Source organism: Sus scrofa, chromosome 8, assembly GCF_000003025.6.
Source record: "Sus scrofa isolate TJ Tabasco breed Duroc chromosome 8, Sscrofa11.1, whole genome shotgun sequence".
NCBI lineage: Eukaryota > Metazoa > Chordata > Mammalia > Artiodactyla > Suidae > Sus > Sus scrofa.
This window is the reverse complement of record NC_010450.4, coordinates 121,303,902-121,324,106: the sequence shown is the minus strand read 5'-3', so window position 1 is coordinate 121,324,106 and position 20,205 is coordinate 121,303,902. Positions and strand designations below refer to the sequence as shown.

The following is a 20,205-nucleotide window of genomic DNA, read 5'->3' as shown; positions in this document are numbered from 1 at the left end:
GTGCATAGCAGACAAAGTCGGTAGGACCAATTACTATAAATTATGGAAGAATCTGCAAATTTTTTCCTTGTTTTCAGGGTTCGTTTCAATACTTCAAAATAATTTGATGACAGAAAATTGAAATATAGCTGTATTATATTGTAAATGGGTTTTTTTTTTTTTTGCTTATTCGAAGTATGTCATTTGAAGTTTAGGTTGCTTTTTGAAAAAAAAATTTTTTTTTTCTTTTATCCTTTTAGGGCTGCGCCTGCGGCATATGGAGGTTCCCAGGCTAGGGATCTAATCAGAGCTGTTGCTGCTGGCCTACGCCACAGCCACAGCAACTTGGAATCCGAACCACATCTGTGACCTACACCACAGCTCATAGCAACGCCAGATCCTTAACCCACTGAGGCCAGCGATTGAACATGAAACCTCATGGTTCCTATTCGGATTTGTTTCCATCGCATCACAACGGGAACTCCCTGAAATGATTTTTAAAATAGACATTATCATTTGTTAAACTTTTCCATCTATTTAATGTAGTAGTTAACAGATGTTGATTTTTTCGAAACAAAGTTTCCAATAACTATTTCTTATATACAACATCCCTTAAAATGTTTGTAATTAAGGAAGGTGTGACACTGATTTTCTTGTTTGTTCCTTTTAGGAATGCTTTAAAGGAAGTTGGGCTACTCACAAGTTACTACATAAGAAAGCAAGTAAGTACAGTCGCACATCTCTACCATTTGTCTGAGAAGTGGCTCTTTGCCAAGGACAAGAATTCTTCCAGCTCTGAAAGCGTATATTGGAATGTTCTGACAGTATAATCCTGAAACCTAGAACTAGGACATTTTTTGTTCTTTGTGGTATGCAGTCATGTAAATAAAATGCGACTGCGTAATATCCTTGTTAATCTTATATCACATATGTAACATGAAAACACGAGATAGTTGCTAGGGTAGTTGGATCTGACTTGAGCAATAACGGAAAATGTCTTAACCTTTTGGCATCTGGCACCGTCTTCCCTTTGCTAGAAGTATAGGCAAGTACACATGAGCTGTCTGGCTTCATTTAATCAGATGGCTTTTGTTTTTCTTTAGTTTCAATTTCAGTTGCTTTGTCTAACTCAGAATTTTATCACTGTGTTTTTTTGGTGTTTTAATGTTCTTACTTGAAGTCTAATGTTTAGTTTTCCTTTTTGAGGTTACTTTGGGAGACACCACAAAGTGAAACTCTTGGCTGCGCCTTAGCTGTTGCTGTCAGCTGCATGGATCTATCGCTGATTTGAGTGGCCTTTCAGGCTTTGACACCTCATCCTGTAAATTCATGCCAGTAGTGTGGCTGGCTCCAGGCAGATTGTCACAGTTACCTGAAAATTGACAAGGGCTTTTTGTTCTTAAAGCATTGCCATCTTGATGGATGGAGACTTGGCAGAAACACATAGTTCTTGGTATAAGGTTTCTCTTTCAGCTTACTGATTTTTGGTATTTTTAGTTCATCTACTTTATATATGTTCTAGGAATTTGCTGATTTAATAGAGTTTGGTAGATTGCTTTATGTGTAACATACTTTAAAATCTCATTGAGGTCAGTTTAACCACCATTTGAAGGAAAAGGAAATAAAAAGTTTAAAAGATGTATATTCTGTGGTTGTATAAAGTGAAGTCTACATTTATTGGAAATGCTAGGCTATTGTGGGAGGATATGTGGTTAGAGATGAGGAAGAAGGATTGTGAATAAATGAGTTTATAAAAGCATAAATGATAGGATTTGTTACCTCAAATCAAAGTGTAGGGATAGGTTTAAATATGCCATGTAGCTTTATTTACTCATACTTTAAATACTGTATATCTAAGATGTTGGCTATTTTTTTGCACTCTTTGAGCCAGTTTACTAACATTTTATACCCAGGAGCTGAAAGCACAGGGAAGTAAAGGATTGAGGTGAAACAGTATGTTACTAAAAGAGCTTAGAATGGGTCTCTACCCCAAGTGTTTGCTAACTCATTAAAGTGTGCTTGTTTCTTCCGTATTGGATTTCTAAGGGTGGAGCTGTTTCATTATGACTACACTACAAGAAAATTAAGCAGCTGATGTTCCCCAAGAACATAATTATTACTGCATTAGACTGAAACTCTTCATGTTTTACTTATACCTCTAGAGTTTAGTATGGTGCCATGTTTCAGATTGTGCCCTCTTGGATCTTGGGGGATGATTTCCACGTGGGTGAGGTGAGCCCAGTATTCTTGATCCGTTGGGCTGTGTAGGATAGAGACAGCTTTAGCTTGTCAGCCCTGTGTCTTTCACACCCTAATCAGTTGACTTCAACTACACCATTGTGGGTTGCAGTTCTGGAGGAGGGAATGAGTGATCCTCAGAGCTAAGAGGAGTGTCGGGAAAGCGATAAGGAGGGAAGGATGTTAGGCTGGGAAGGAACCAGAGCATCTTGAAAGACAGCACCTCTTCCAAGAATAATGTAGCAGGCAGTTCATGAAATGTAGTGTGTACTGATCTTTAATTAAAGATGACTGATTTATATTTATGTTCATGTGGGATACTGGTCTGTAATTAGCTTTTTATATCTTTGACTGGGTCTGGCATTAGAATAATCCTGGACTCACAGAGGAGGAAATGTTTCCCCTGGTTCTATTTTCTGGAAGAGGGTTTGTGGAATTGGTGTTATTTCTTCTGTAAATGTTTGGTAGAGTTCACCAGTGAAGCCATCTGGATCTGCAGTTTTTTTGGTTGCAGAAGCTAATCAGGTCTTAGGAAAATTTCAGGTGTGAATTAAGTGACACAAGGGCAGAATTTATTTTTTATGTGTCTTAGTAAAGAAGACCAGTTAGATTGCGAAGCCCTTCAAAATGAACAATGCTGATGCCTGGGTGAGAATTTCCTGCAGGTGTCTCCTGCTAGCGTTCACATAGTAGCATTTGCTCTTAGTCTAATCTATTATAGTGCCTTGCATCTTAATACTGTTTATTCTACACTTTTTACATTTATCATATGTTCAGTGTATTGTGTGGGCTCCTGTTTTCCTAAAGTAAAAGGTGGAGATGTTTGACAAGTATCTTTTGAATGGTGAAAAATAAGACAAAAACTTGATTAAAAAGTAAAAAAAACCTCAATAATACCTTTTATTCTACTCCTCTACCCCTCCAAAGTAGTGTGCTTGATTTTTGAGCTGTAGAGGGGAAGTATTAGGTAATTCAGAACTGGTTCCACCAAGCTTTGTGAGCATGGATTACTCTTAAGCCTTATCTCTCAAATGCTGAAATCTTGGATTGTGAGGATTAAATAAACAAATCCATGTAAAGGGCTTAGCATATGTACAGGTGCATAGTAAGTGCTCAGCAACCAATTAACAGTCATCTCTGGGAGAATTGAATCAGGATTGTCATCAGAAAGTTGGTCCCAGGCAAAGCCTAAATACTCTGTGTAAACTGGCTGGGGAGGCTCCCTGCACTGAAACTTGTAAAGACAGAAAGAAGGGTGTGATGGACTTGGGACCTGATCTTGCACATATCTTGCACAAGTACTCTTTAACACAGCCTGCACCTTATCTGGCCCTGTTGCATTGTGATGGTTTAGAGATAGCTCACAGGTGTTTATCTATGCTGTCCTGTGCTTTCACTGTCTTCTGAAAAAGACTGGTTAGTATGCAGTTTTGTTACCAACCCCCAGTCCAGTTCATATTTATTATGTGTCTAGAATTGAGGGGCTTGGATCAAATTTATCCTCAAACAGTTTACATTAAGCAAAACTTACTTTGGAAGTGTAAATTTCCCGAAGGGCATTATACCTAGAGATTAGAAAAAAACTTGCCATATTTCATTCTTAGATGTCTAGACAGCTTTTGGGTTATATTATTTGTTTGAGGCCTGCTTTCGGTTCTCTTTTGAAAATAGATTGTGGAAGATTTGGAATCCAAATCAGCAGGAAGCTTTGAAAGGTTTAACATCCTTTTCCCTGCACACTCCCTGGGAGTATGTTAAAGCAAAAAGCCTGCATCTTGATTGCCGGCCTGTCTTATGTTTCTGGTGAAAATTATTCTTGAGGTTCATGATTTAGACAAAAGCACTTGATGCAATCACAACTAAAGCAGGTTCAGCCGGTGTGCATTTCAGACTATTTTTTATGATGTTGGACCTAGTAGCAATGAATGTTTCCATTTTGTGCTGGAGAAAGAAACAGTTTTCTCTTTGACATTAACATTCACGGAGGCTTTCTTGAACTTCATAGGGGAGAAAGATGCCCAAAATTCGGTAGCATGGTAGAGTTTTCTTTCCCTTTTCTGTTATTAATCTTCTCTATTCCTTTACCTTATATGTAATATTAACTGTATTCTCTTCCAAAGAATATGAATGGGTTGGCTGTATTCTTGCATTCTTGTCAATTGCACCTCACTGGCCTTTCAAACCCAAGTTGACCACATGCTCTGGAGAGAGTGCTGGGCTGGGAAGCAGCATTTCCCCATGCCTCTGTCCATGTGACCATATTGCCTCAATTTCATCATCTATAAAATGAGAAAATGAGATTAGAATGTCTTTGTTGTTGTTAACTTTAGTCAGCATGCTGTGCATTATATCCCTAGAACGCATCTATCGTCTGACTAGAATTTTGTACCTTGGTCGCCTTTACTCATTTCAGCATTCCTCGTTAGCTTAAGATGATAGGATTCCAGCTATTCTCCCTAGTTTCTATTTTAAATAGGTCCTTAAAAGAGGGATTTTTTTTTTCTTCAAAATTATTTGAGGTCTGACTTTTAAAACCTGTGATAGCATGACATTAAGCGGAAAAAGATTGTTATGCATTGGGAGGGTGTATAGGTTGCTACTTGGTGTAGGAGGGATTGAATTTGTGCCAAGTCTTAAGTTAGTAGTTTTATTTTAGTTTGTGGATAAGAGATGCAGTCAGTGTGCTGACATCAGATACTACTGAGGATCTGTTGTTCTGTGTGAAAAAAAATTTTAGGTGCATTTCAGTCAATATAATATTATATATAGATTTATTTATTTATTTATTTATTTATTGTCTTTTTGCCATTTCTAGGGCCGCTTCCAAGGCATATAGAGATTCCCAGGCTAGGGGTTGAATTGGAGCTGTAGCTGCCAGCCTACACCACAGCCACAGCAACACAGGATCTGAACCACATTTGCAACCTACACCATAGCTCACGGCAACGCCGGATCCTTAACCCACTGAGCAAGGCCCGGGATCAAACCCGCAACCTCGTGGTTCCTAGTCGGATTCATTAACCACTGAGCCACGACGGGAACTCCCGTATATAGATATATTTAAAGCATAGTTGATTTATAGTGTTGTATTTATTTCTGCTCTACAGCAAGGTGATTCAATTATACATATATATTCTTTTCCATATGGTTTATCATAGGATATTGAATATAGTTCCCTGTGCTGTAGTTGGACCTTGTTATTTATCCATTCCGTATATAATAGTTTGCATCTGCTAAACCCAACCTCCCAAGCCATCCTTCCCCCATCCACCCCATCCCCTTTGACAACCACAAGTCTCTTCTGTGTCTGTGAGTCTGTTTCTGTTTCATAGATAAGTTCATTTGTGTCATATTTTAAATCCCGCATGTAAGCAATATCATATGATGTTGACTTTCTGACTTCATTTAGTATGAGAATCTCTAGTACATCCATGTTGCAGCAAATGGCAACATTTCATTTTTTATGGTTGAGTAGTATTCCATTGTGTATACTTAAGAAGATACCTCCACATCTTAATCCATTCATCTGTTGATGGACATTTAGGTTGTTTCTGTGTCTTTGCTATTGTGAATAGTGCTGCTGTGAACATATGGGGCACATGTATCTTTTTGAATTATAGTTTTGTCTGGATATATGCTCAGGAGTGGGATTGCAGGATCATACGGCAACTCTGTTTTTAGTTCTTTGAGAAACCTCCATACTGTTTTCCATAGTAGCTGCACCAACTTACATTCCCATGAACAGTGTAGGAGGTTTCCCTTTTCTCCACACCCTTTCCAGCTTTTTTTAATTTGTAGACTTTTTAATGATGACTATTTTGACTGGTGTGAGATGGTACCTCATGGTAGTTTTGTTTTGCATTCTCTAATAATTAGTACTGTTGAGCATCTTTTCATGTGCCTGTTGCCATCTGTACAACATTATATGTTATTAACTAATCTGTTAATAGGGTGTGTGTTTGACTCAATTTTTCTTTTTCTTTTCTTTTTTTTCTTTTTATGGCCATGCTTGTGGCATATGGAAGTTCTGGGCCAGGGGTCGAATCAGAGCTGCAGCTGCCAGCCTATGCCACAGCCACAGCAATGCCAGATACAAGCTGCATCTGTGACCTGCATGTCAGGTTGTAGCAGTGCCAGATCCTTAACCCACTAATTGAGACCAGGAATTGAACCCATATCCTCGCACTGAACAGTGTTGGTCCTTAACCCGCTGAGCCACAGTGGGAAATCCTAACTCAATTTTTCTAATGAAAAAAATTTTTTTTTTGTCTTTTTGCCTTTTCTAGGGCTGTTCCTGCAGCATATGGAGGTTCCCAGGCTAGGGATCTAATCAGAGCTACAGCTGTCAGCCTACACCAGGGCCACAGCAACGAACAACAATGCTGGATCCAAGCTGCGTCTTCAACCTACACCACAGCTCACGGAAACGCTGGATTCTTAACCCACTGAGTGAGGCCAGGGATCAAACCCGCAACCTCATGGTTCCTGGTCAGATTCGTTAAGCACTGAGCCAGGATGGGAACTCCTCTAATGAATTTTCAGTAGCTTTCTATTGATTGTTCCCTTCCCTTATCTTTGCCTTTTTCTACTTCCTTCTATTAGCTCCTTAATGAAAAAAGACAAATGAGATTACACATTTTCAAAGCAACTTACGTTTACTTGAAAGTCATTTATCAGCTAAGTGAGAAGTTTTTGTTTTTTACTTTTAATTTGCTTTGGGATTACTTAGAAGGTGTTCTTTCGCTAAGAGCACAGAATCCATTAGTGATGTCTGCTCTTAGTTGGAAAGTTTTACCTAGGCTCAGATTTTATATTTCAAAAACAGGGTTCTTTATAAATTGACACTGTAGATAGAATACATTTAGTACATTTAGCATTTACTTGAGAAAAGGAGTTTGACTCTGAACTGTTCCTGTTCAACATTGTGTGAAAACTGAGAATATTTAGCTTGGGCTTTTCCTCTCAAGACACTTAGATCATTGAGGAGTCACAGGGCTGTGAACATAGCAAGAAAGCAGTAGCTTTGGTGATTTAGTTTAGGGTGGAAGTTTGCTGGATTTTGTGCCTGGGCTCTTTGGCTTGATTTTTCTTTTATTTATTAAAATTTTTTTTGTGTGTGTGTGTGTGTGTTTTTAGGGTCTTATGCACAGCATATGGAAGTTCCCAGGCTAGAGTTCGAATCAGAGCTTCGCTTGCCAGCCTACACCACAGCCTCAACAATGCCAGATCCAAGTCGCATCTGCAACCTATCCCGCAGCTCATGGCAGCACTGGATCCTTAACCCACTGAGTGAGGCCAGTGATCAAACCGGTGTCCTCATGGATACTAGTTGGGTTCATTACTCTGAGCCACAATAGGAACTATTTTTTTATTTTAATATTTTTTAAATTAAAGTATAGTTGATTTACAATGTTTCTTCAATTTCTGTCCTGCAGCTGAGTGACCCATCACACACAGTTCCCTGTGCTGTACAGTATGACCCCAGAGCCTGTCCATTCCAAATGTAACAGTTTTGTATCCATCAAACCCCAAACTCTACATCCATCACACTCCTCCCCTCCTTCCCTGCTGGCAACCACAAATCTGCTCTCCTTGACCTTGATCTGTTTCTATTTTGTAGACAGGATCATTTGTGCCATATTTTAGATTCCACAAATAAGTGATATCATACGGTGTTTGTCTTTCTCTTTCTGACTTACTTCACTTAGTATGAGAGTCTCTAGTTGCATACATGTTGCTGCAAATGACATTGTTTTGTCCTTTCTTATGGCTGAGTATTATTCTGTTGTGTATATGTACCACACTTCTTAATTCATTCATCTGTCGATGGACATTTAGGTTGTTTCCAGGTCTTGGCTATTGTGACTAGTGCTTCAGTGAACATGGGGGTGCATGTGTCTTTTTGAATGAATGTTTTGTAGAGATATATGCCCAGAAGGGGGATTACTGGATAAACTGGTAGGTCTTTACTTAGTTTTCTGAGGTATTTCCATACTCTTTGCCTTAGTGGTTGTACCAATTTACATTCCCACCAACAGTGAGTGTAGGAGAGTTCCTTTTTCTCCACACCCTCTCCAGCATTTGTTATTTGTTGACTTGTTAATGATGGCCTGACCCTTGTGAGGTGGTACCTCATTGTAGTTTTGATTTAGGTTTCTCTGTATTCACTTGGTTTTCAAACATGTGATAGAGTAAGCTGCTGCTGCTTAGGCATTCTTTTCTCTCATCTGTCTCCCAGAAGATGAAAAGGCCAAGCGAGAAGTATCTTCTTGGACTGTGGAAGGGGATATCAACACTGACCCATGGGCAGGTTATCGATACACTGGTAAACTCAGACCACATTATCCACTGGTGAGTAAATAAGGTAATAACAATTTAACATTCTTTTAAACCAATTTTCAGAATTTTACATTTCCTAAAAATGGTGCTTGTAATTTGTATTCCAGTTATGAAGCATATCATCAAGTTTACATTCTAGCCTTTTTGCTTTTATGGTGCATTATTTAGAAGATAGTAGGATGATCAGCATTCATGCGTGAAGTAGAAAAAATTTTTAGGTGAAGGATCAATGACTTCTTTAATTGAAAAAAAGGATGAAGTAGACTAGATATTTTTAGAGCAGTGTAATGGTGGTGTATATTACTACTTTTCTAAAATTTTTTAGGGTGATGTATTTCTACCTTAATTTAGATCTGCCCCTTTTGCCCCTCCTGCTCCTTCCTGTGTTCTTGGCTGACCGACTTCAGAGTCTTAACCTAGGAATTGACCTAAGTTGAGACTTATTTAAAATATAAGTGTCATCGTAGGTCTCAGAGGTAATGACGGGGAACCTGTTGGTGTGCATTTACTTTGAGACATCATTTCTTACTGTTTTTGGTTCACTGATTTGTTTGGTACCGCAGCCCACCTCCACTGTCTGTGTGTAATCTTAAATCCTTAATGGCCTCAGTCACTCTCACTCTTACTTACATATCCTGGGAAAGGGGGTGGCATTAGTGCTAGGAAAATAAAGCTTAATCTTCAAGAAATAGGTATGTTGTGATATTTAAGTTGTCATTTAAAACTTTTTTCCCATTTAAACCAAACAAATGAATTTTGTTTTTCCTCACTTTTAATTTTCTTAGTAAATTTTAATATTGAAAGTTACTTTCATATTTGAATTGGTTCTCACTGTCCTCTTCATTGTTTTTAGATGCCAACAAGGCCAGTGCCAAGTTATATTCAAAGACCAGATTATGCTGATCACCCTTTAGGTAAATTTTGCTATGCTGTTTGTTATTTCAGTTTGTGGACTTGATGACTACTGTAAAGGAAAAGAGTGCCTTTCTTTTTTTTTTTTTTTTTTTTTTTTTGTCTTTTTTGCTATTTCTTTGGGCCGCTCCCACGGCATATAGAAGTTCCCAGGCTAGGGGTCGAATTAAAGCTGTAGCCACCGGCCTATGCCAGAGCCACAGCAACGCGGGATCCGAGCCACGTCTGCCACCTACACCACAGCTCATGGCAACGCCGGATCCTTAACCCACTGAGCAAGGGCAGGGACCAAACCCGCAACCTCATGGTTCCTAGTCGGATTCGTTAACCACTACGACACGATGGGAACTCCAAGGGTGCATTTTTTGCTTTGTTTTGTTTTGGTTTGTTTTTTTCTTTTTGGCTATGTCCATGGCATGTAGAAATTCTTCTACCAGGGATTAAACCTGCACCACAGCAGCTACCAAGCCACAGCTGTGACAATGCTGGATCCTTAACCTGCTGTGCCACCTGGCAACTCCCAAAGAATGCTTTTTTTTTTTAGTAGAAAAGTTTCAGGAATTCCTGTCGTGGCACAGTGGAAATGAATCCGACTAGTAACCATAAGGTTGTGAGTTTGAACCCTGGCTTGGCTCAGTGGATTAAGGATCCAGTGTTGCTGTGGCTGTGGTGTAGGCCAGCAGCTGTAGCTACGATTGGACTCCTATCCTGGAAACCTCCATATGCCACAGGTGAGACCCTAAAAAGCAAAAAAAAAAAAAAAGTTTCAGTGCTGCATTTCCAATATGTGTAAACATGTTTTTTCAAGACATACTAGAGAGAATTGAAGATTCTTTCCTCCTATTAGAAATCTAATCAGCTCTGAAAACATTGTTTCTATAGCTATAAAGGCTACATTCAACATAATATTGTATTTTGTGTTGTTATATCAAATTCTATTTAAAAAATTTTGATTTTGACATGTTCTCTTATGTTAACTAATATCTATTTAGATAAAAACAGATGATAGAGGCCTGAATCAATGTCCAGCTAAAGACTCTGGACTGGAAGTTCCCACTGTGGCTTATCGGTTACGAACCTGATTAGTATCCATGAGGACCTGGGTTTGATCCCTGGCCTCTTGCTCAGTGGGGTTAAGGATCCTGTGTGGCCGTGAGCTATGGTATAGGTCACAGATGTAGCTCAGATCCCAAGTTGCTGTGGTTATGATGTAGTCTGGTAGCCGAAGTTCTGATTCAGCCCCTAGCCTGGGAACTTCCACATGCTGCAGGTGCGGCCCTAAAAAGCAAAAAGAAAAAAAATTTGAAAAAAAAAAAAAAAAACAAACAAACTACGTAGGAGTCTGTTTTCTTATTATCGTCCCTAGCATAGCATGTTTATCAGGTTTTATGATCTGTACTAATCTGAAAGATGAAAAATGGTACTTTGCAGTTATTTTAAGTTGCATTTTTAAGTTATGAGTGAGGTTGAGCTTCTCTTTATAGTTAAAAAATCATTTGTATTTTTTTCCTTTTGAGCCATCTATTCATATCCTTTAGCCTCTCCCCCATCCCCATTAGATTACTGGTTTTTTCCATACTGACTTTTAAATGCACTTCATTTGGAAGATCATCTCTTGATTTACTTATAATCTCTTGAATACTTATTATAAAATATTTTTTCCCAATCAAACACTTAGATTTTGTCTTTGTTTACATTTATGACAAACTTTCGTCATTCTTCTGTAATAGCATTTTTCAGCACTGGATCCTTAACCCACTGGGACACAGGCAAATCCCCAGAATTATCTTTCTTGGTGATCATTTATTTATTTTTTCTTCCTCAGTCTATAGCTATGATGAGTTACGTAAACGAGGACATGATATAAACTGTCCTTGCCTTTCCAATATGAATCTCCCTCAAGTTGTGGTGTATATACTGTACTGTATGTTTTTAGATTCTGTTTGATAATATTTTTTTTCCTATTTGATAATATTTTGGGGGGATTTTTATATCAGCATTTATAAGAAGTAGTTTATGGTTATATTCTTTTTTTCAGATTTTGAAATAATTATACTGGCTTTAATGTTTTTAAATGTATGAGTAACTTGAATTAAGCTAATTTGCTAGTGAAAGTTCTTAGGGCAATATTTTAAAAAAAAAAATTTTTTTTTTGGTCTTTTTGCCATTTCTTGGGCTGTTCCCCTGGCATATGGAGGTTCCCAGGCCAGGGGTCGAATCGGGGCTGTAGCCGCTGGCCTACGCCAGAGCCACAGCAACTCGGGATCGGAGCTGCATCTGCAACCTACACCACAGCTCACGGCAACGCCGGATCCTCAACCCACTGAGCAAGGCCAGGGATCAAACCTGAACCTCATGGTTCCTAGTCGGATTTGTTAGCCACTGAGCCACAACGGGAACTCCAAGAAATGTATTTTATAACATGGTCTGTGCATGTGTGTTTGTGTGTGTATAGATTAACAAGCATTTCATAACAGCACTTTCCCCTACCCCGTATGATATAGTCTATTATTTTCTTTTCTTTTTTTTTTTTTTTTTTTTTTTTTTGTCTTTTTGCTATTTCTTGGGCCGCTCCTGCGGCATGTGGAGGTTCCCAGGCTAGGGGTCTAATCGGAGCTGTAGCTGCTGGCCTACACCAGAGCCACAGCAATGCCAGATCCGAGCCTCGTCTGCGGCCTATGCCACAGCTCATGGCAACGCCGGATCGTTAATCCACTGAGCAAGGGCAGGGACCGAACCCGCAACCTCATGGTTCCTAGTCGGATTCGTTAACCACTGCGCCACGACGGGAACTCCAGTCTATTATTTTCTATTCCATTTATTTACTTTAAAAAAATACATGGTCACAGCCCAATAAAGGGTCACAAGTTGCAGTTTGAAAAACACTGACTTAAGTTCCCAGTTTAAAAAATTTATGAGTATAATTAATTCATCAGTCATTATATATACTTGCTTTAGGAGATGATCGTGAGAGCAATTATAAATTGTATGGTACTATTCAAATGTAAATGATTTACTGACTTAATTTTTTTTTAATTTATTTTTTTTCCTATCGTTTTGTTTTTAGGGCCTCACCCTTGGCATGTGGAAGTTCCCAGGCTAGGGTTTGAATAGGAGCTACAGCTGCCAACCTAAGCCACAGCCACAGCAACGTGGGATCTGAGCAGCATCTGTGACCTACACCACAGCTCATGGCAACGCTTAACCCACTGTGCAAGGCCAGGGATCGAACCCCCATCCTTGTGGATTCTAGTCACATTCCTTAACTGCTGAACCATGATGAGAACTCTTGAATCATTATTGACTTTGTTAGCAAATAACAAGTACTGCATCCTGATTGCTTTCTAATAGATCTGGAAATTTATTCTTTAGAATTCTTCCTTCGGTTTTGTTAGAAAATTTCATGTCAAAATATTTCTTCAAAAACTCTGGCCTGGGATGGAGCTCCCGTTGTGGCGCAGTGGTTAACGAATCCGACTAGGAACCATGAGGTTGCGGGTTCGGTCCCTGCCCTTGCTCAGTGGGTTGACGATCTGGCATTGCTGTGAGCTGTGGTGTAGGTTGCAGATGCGGCTCGGATCCTGCATTGCTGTGGCTCTGGCGTGGGCCAGTGGCTGCAGCTCCGATTAGACCCCTAGCCTGGGAACCTCCATATGCCGCGGGAGCGGCCCAAGAAATGGCAAAAAGACAAAAAACAAAAAACAAAAAACCTCTGGCCTGGACTCTCTGATAATATCAAATACTGTTGTATTTTCACATAGTGAGACTTATATCATAGGGATGAAATTATGCTAATACATACTATGTGTTTTCATTCATTTGAGTTTTACTTACTGATTTTCTTTCCCAGGAATGTCTGAATCGGAGCAGGCTCTTAAAGGTACTTCTCAAATTAAGTTGCTCTCATCTGAAGATATAGAAGGAATGCGACTTGTATGTAGGGTAAGAGTTTTTTCCCCTGTGGGGTAGGACATGTTTAAACAGTCATGAGACATGAAGTCAATGATTTGCTCATTTGTGAAGGTAGCAAATATTACATTATAGGAACGTGACTAGCCATAATTACTTTTCTTTAAAATTTTGTTAGAATGTAGTTTTGTGTAGTAGTTGTTTTCTACTTAAATAGCCTATTTGAAAATTAATATGGCGGGTAATGAATATTTAGTTGACAGTTTATTTCCTTTATTTTTTATTTTTTTAAAGAACTAGTTCTTTATGATATTTTGTTATTTTCATGAGTCATCATAACATAGGGTAAAGTTTAAGGCTTATATAAAATTAAGCTAAAGCTCCTGCTGTGCAATACCAATGAAGTATCGTAGGCTGGTACTTATTAGGTGAAATCACATGTTTATATTTTTCTAAGAAAAAATAATTGATGAATTATTTGTTTATTTAGAAGTGATCCTTAAAATTTGTATTGCATGCTTAAAGGTGATTTGAAACTAATTTTCTTCGAGAATTTGGAGAAATTTGTATTTCTGTCACTTATTTGCTGTGATTCTTTGAGTAAAATCATTCATCTGTTCTTTTTATTTCCCTCGCTTCCCTTCCGCATTGTAGAAATGTGAGACCTGTCAACCTTCGTTAGTTGATTATTGTTTCAGTTACTTAGGATGTACATTTTCACATAGAAATCACTCAAACTTACTTAATAAGCTGTTTGCTAATTAGGCCAATTTTATGTATATGTTTATACGCACATACACATTTATTAATGGGTGTTAGCAATTCAGATTGTTGTAAAATGAAAATTCAGCATTATAATATTCAAGATGAGCTTCATTTTATCAGTATCCCATAAAATTTAAATGAGAACAAAGGGTACAGGCTTCTATTTCTGTTTCATTTCTTCTTGAATGTATGCAGTGTTTCTTTTTTGCAGCTTGCTAGAGAAGTTTTGGACATTGCTGCTGGGATGATTAAACCAGGTGTAACTACTGAAGAAATAGATCATGCTGTACACTTAGTAAGAACTTTTATGTTTTGAAACGTCTTTTTATAGTCTTATAGATGTTTTAGACTTTAGAAAATCAAGTAAACTCAAGTTTTGAATATCCACATTTGGCTAAAGCTAGTTTGAAAGCATATTTTTCACTTTGTCTCAAATCTAGAAAGCATTCAACAGTCATTATTTCCATCTTTAAGTATCTGCTGTATTGAGGTGTGAGGTAAGCTTGAAGTATTTCATTTCTGTAGCCTCGCGTTTCGTAACAGTTTAGCTTCTCTAAGATGATTCCTTTTATTAGTGCTTTAAGTAATAAAACTTTTGAAAACTAGATTAGCAGAGAAAAATGTTTCATTTTACATCTACAATAACAAGGCCATAAACAGACCAGACGCATGTTTGCAGTAAATATGGTATAGAGATACTTTTAAAATAAGATTGCTCACCCACCAAGAAGAGACCTTAAAACTCTGTAATAGATGAGTGCACACATGATATGACAAGGTTGTTCACAGTAAAAGAGCAATGACTAGTTAATAAATCACACAGAAAACTAATTAAACCTTCTGTGATAATCAACAAATGCAAGTCATAAAGACCTCCTAAATTAGTAAGTATTTTGAAGATATTTGTGTCCATCGCCTACGTGAAGATGGTGAAGCTGGTACTCTTTTACGTGGTGGTGGTATTGTCAGTCGAGACTATACTTTTAGAAGGAAATTCATAGTTTTTTTATTTGGAGTTTTATAAATCCTGACTTTGGGATATTGTTCCATATGTCATAAAATACAGTTGACCCTCGTACAACACGGGTTTGAACTTTGTGGGTCTTCTTGTATGTGGATGTTTTTCAATAAATATGTATCGTAAATGTATTTTCTCTTAGGGTTTCTAAAATGATACTTTCTTTTCTCTAGCTTTATTGTAAGAATATGATATGTAATACATATGAAACATACAAAATATGTGTTAATTGACTGTGTCTGTTGTTGGTAAAGGTTCTGGTCAACAGTGGGGTATTGGTCATGTTTTGGGGGAGTCAAGTTATATGCCGATTTTTGTGCAGGAGGCCAGCACCCCTAACCACCTGTGGCCCTCGGTTGTTCAAGGGTCAGCTGTACGTAGGAGGCACTAATAGCAGTTTGAATGCTTCCTATAGGCCAGGTTTTCTTCCACATGCTTCTTTTCTAACTCGGTCTCCCCAACAACTGCATGAGATCCTACTCTCATCTCTATCTTTTAGATAAGGAAACGGAGGCAGACAGAGGTTAGGTTGCCCAGAGTTACACAACTTGTGGGTAATGTAGTTGGCATTTTCAGTCAGCGCAGTCTGCTTCTGTGTGCTCTTAACTGCTGTTTGTACTGCCATGAGAAATCGAGAAGCATGACATTAAGTAAGGGACAAATGATAGGTAGTTACTGGTTATAATATTTTTTTGTAATTGGGGAGACTAAATTTTCAATAATAATGGAATTGCCAATAAAGTAATACATTCCATAAATTGTATTACATGTGACTTTTTAAAAAAATACTAGCCTGAAGGCTGGCAATATGGAAAAAAGAAATTCTGTATGCTATGACTCTCACTGTACAAAAACATCAGGTAAAATAAGACTTGTTTATGGAGAACCAGATTATTTTCTTAGAGGTTCCTTTGTTGTTCCACACGAATGTGGTGGTTAAGATGTCTCTGGAAATACTTTATCATCTCTTAATTATATACTAGTACTCATTTTTTGATCATAAGGATAGAGGCATGTTTCTTTCTTTTTTTTCTTTCTCTCTCTCTCTTTTTTTTTGCTTTTTAGGGCTGCACCCGAGGCATATGGAGGTTCCTGGGCTAGGGGTCCATCCAGAGCTGTAGCCACCGGCCTACACCACAGCCACAGCAGTGTGGGATCTGAGTTGCATCTGCAGCCTGCACCACAGCTCACGGCAATGCCAGATCGTTAATGCACTGAGTGAGGCCAGGAATCGAACCTGCATCCTCATGGATGCTAGTCAGGTTCGTTAACTGCTGAGGCATGACAGGAACTCCAATGCCGGGTCCTTAACCTACTGAGTGAGGCCAGGGATTGAACCCACAACCTCATGGTTCCTAGTCGGATTTGTTTCCGCTGTGCTGTGATGGGAACTCCGAGGCATGTTTCTGTATACGAAATTATAGTTACGCTAAATGTGCACATTAATATTTACTTTATTTATTTTTTTTTTTGGTCTTTTTTTTTTTCCTGGGGCCGCTCCTCGGCATATGGAGATTCCCAGGCTAGGGGTCTAATCGGAGCCGCAGCCACCAGCCTACACCAGAGCCACAGCAATGTGGGATCTGAGCCGCGTCTGCAACCTACACCACAGGTTACGGCAACGCCGGATCGTTAACCCACTGAGCAAGGCCAGGAATCAAACCCGCAATCTCATGGTTCCTATTTGGATTCATTAACCACTGTGCCACAACGGGAACTCCAATATTTACTTTAAATAATGTATTTTTCACAAGGAGTAGGTAATTCTAAACTAGAATCTTCATAAAGTGACATTGGTATGTATTTGTAAACATTTGCAATATGTGAATTTGCTTCTTCTTTGCAATTATCAGTAAATTGATTTGCTTGTGGTATCTGACTATTACAAACCCTATTGTCTACTATTTAATATCTGCTAATTATTACTAAAATAAAATAAGTTTTTCATTAGCATTTGTACAAATTTTCCCACATTTTTCAAGTTTTAAAATCTGATTAATTGCATTCAGATTAATTTTTTCTTTTGCACATTACAAATTATTCTCTCTGTATTTTATTATAGGCATGCATTGCAAGAAATTGCTATCCTTCTCCCCTGAATTATTATAATTTCCCAAAGTCTTGTTGTACTTCAGTGAATGAAGTGATTTGCCATGGAATTCCAGACAGACGGCCTTTGCAAGAAGGTGATATTGTTAACGGTAAGAAATATGTGACTTTTGTCGCTGTGAGCTAAGAAATAGCAAGGCCTTGGGGGCGTGATAGCAGCTTGCATTTTGTTCACTTGTTTCCTGTCTTTAATGTAACTTTTTTTTTTGGCTGCCCCTGTTACACCACAATAACAGCTTTACTTTTGTGGGTTTTTTTGGCTTTCTAGGGCCACACCTTCGGCATGTGGAGTTTCCCAGTCTAGGGGTTGAATTGGAGCTGCAGCTTCCGACCTGCGCCACAGCCACAGCAATGCAGGATCCAAGCTGCGTCTGCGACCTACACCACAGCTCACGGCAACACTGGATCCTTAACGCAGTGAGCAAGGGATCGCACCCGCAACATCATGGTTACCAGATTTGTTTCTGCTGCGCCACAACGGGAACTCCTCTACTCTTTTTGTATTTAAAATTTAAATCTAAAATCTATAGAAAGCTTTTTTGTGGTTTTAAGATACTTAATTGCTTTCAAGATACTATTTATTTTATTTTTTGACTGCACCTGTGGCATGCAGAAGTTCCTGGGCCAGGGATTGGTTAAACCTATGCCACGGCAGTAATCTGAGCCATAGCAGTGACAGTGCAGGATCCTTAACCACTAGGCCACCAGGAAACTCCAATCAAGATACTTTTAGTATGATATAATTGGTATAGATTTTTTTTTTCTTTTCTTTTAATGGCCCCATGTATGGCATATGGAAGTTCCTGGGCCAGGGGTTGAATTGGATCTGCAGCTGTGGCTTACACCACAGCCATAATAACACCAGATCCAAGCCAAAGTGTGTGGCAATGCTGGATCCTTAACCCACTGAGCAAGCCCAGGTATCAAACCCGCATGCTCACAGAGACAATGTCAGGTCTTTAACCTGCTGAGCCACAATGGTATAGGTATAGGTTCTTTAATGCAAATGATCATATGTGATTGGTAAATAAGGGAGGGATGTCAGTGAAATGTGAAAGTAATGTTGAGTAATGGTTGATTCAAATGGGTTTTTTCTTTCTTACTCCTTTTAGTCCGGTATTGGTTCTGAAGAGATTAGGAAAGTCTTTCTTACAGATAAAGAGAAATCATTAGTAATAGATGAAAACCTTAAAAAAGCTAAAAATTCTGCAGAAGTACTGTCCTTGGCATTGAAAGTTCAGAAAGTGGCTTTAGGGGCCACTGTGTTAAGCTGTCTGTGGAAGCTGCAAGTGTAGAGAAAGAAGCTGCCAAGACATTGCCCTCTATGATTAAAAAAAATATTGAATTAGGATCCACTCAATGGTTTCTTTGTTTTTGTTTGGCTTTTTAAGGCTGCACCTGTGGCATACGAAAGTTCCCAGGCTAGGGGTTGAATTGGAGCTGCAGCTCCTGGCCTTCGCCAAAGCTGTAGCAATGCCAGATCCGAGCCGTGTCTGTGACCTGTGCCACAGCTTGTGGCAACACAGGATCCTTAACCCACTGAGCAAGGCCAGGGTTTGAACCCCCATCCTCATGGATACTAGTTGGGTTGGAAGTCCACTGAGCCACACTGGGAACTCCATCCCTTTGATGATATTTTTAATATTGATGAACTTGTTCTCTTTAGTAGTTAGGCATCTTCAAGGATCTGTGTATCAAACAGGGAGGTGCGAGCCTAAGTGTTAGAGGCCACAGAGAATGGACCAGCTGTGATGCTGGCTGTGAGTGATAGTGGAGCCTTAACTGTATAAAAAAACTTTTTTTTTTTTTTTTTTAAATAAAGAGTTCGTACATTTATTTATTTATTTATTTGTCTTTTGTCTTTTGTTGTTGTTGTTGTTGCTATTTCTTGGGCCGCTCCCGCGGCATATGGAGGTTCCCAGGCTAGGGGTCGAATCGGAGCTGTAGCCACCATCCTACGCCAGAGCCACAGCAATGCGGGATCCGAGCCGCGTCTGCAACCTACACCACAGCTCACGGCAACGCCGGATCCTTAACCCACTGAGCAAGGGCAGGGACCGAACCCGCAACCTCATGGTTCCTAGTCGGATTCGTTAACCACTGCACCACGACGGGAACTCCTAAAAAAACTTTTTATACAGGGTTTTTTTTTTTAAGTTTTTATACTTAAAGTATCTGTTTATAAAATTCCATAGGTTTTGAGGGGTCTGCCCAATGCTGTTTTTCACATAGACTCTGTTACTTTTATAACATACATAATGTGTGAGGTTTTTCAGGAACATGTATGTTGTGCTAGAGCCAACACACCTGTACCGTGATATTGTAAGTTGATTGATTTAATGTGCTCTCTAGGATACATTTAGTGTATTTTGGCGCTGTTATGTTAATCTGTATTTTTTTTTAAAGATTTTTATTTTTTCTATTATAGTTGATTTACAGTGTTCTGTCAATTTCTGCTGTACAGCAAAATGACCCAGTCATAACATATGTATGTACATCCTTTTTCTCACATTATCACAAGTGACTACATAGAGTTCCTTGTGCTATACAGCAGGATCTCATTGCTTATCCGCCTCAAATGCAGTAGTTTGCATCTACGAACCCCAGACTCTCAGTCCATCCTACTCCTTCCCCCTTAATCTGTATTTTTAAACATGAAGACAAAGAGAAGGATGAGTAATTGCAAATAGTGTAAGGCAAATGAATTTTTGACAAATAAGTGTAGAATAGTGTAAATTTTTCTATTTATTGATTTGCTGCAGTGAGGAAAAACTCATTAAAGGTAAGTGAAAACAGTATTTTCTGTTTAATGTCAAAATGTAGCAAAGTCCTTCATTTAACATTATTAATTCAGGTTATCGATCTTGCATGAATGTATCCTGTTTTTTTTTTTTCCTGCCACAAATGATTTAATCACTGCTATAAGAATATTAAAG

The 20,205-nt window shown here is 38.7% G+C and overlaps 1 protein-coding gene across 1 annotated transcript in view; it reads left to right on the top strand.

The window, feature by feature from the left end:
• The window catches only part of METAP1 (methionyl aminopeptidase 1), a 66,820-nt gene that overhangs the window by 28,506 nt on the left and 18,109 nt on the right, over positions 1–20,205 (top strand). Inside the window, exons 2-7 of the mRNA XM_003129313.5 lie at positions 650–701; positions 8,456–8,568; positions 9,410–9,470; positions 13,319–13,410; positions 14,354–14,437; positions 17,223–17,361. Of these exons, the coding sequence (XP_003129361.1) occupies positions 650–701; positions 8,456–8,568; positions 9,410–9,470; positions 13,319–13,410; positions 14,354–14,437; positions 17,223–17,361 (541 nt within the window). The remainder of the gene's footprint in view (positions 1–649; positions 702–8,455; positions 8,569–9,409; positions 9,471–13,318; positions 13,411–14,353; positions 14,438–17,222; positions 17,362–20,205) is intronic.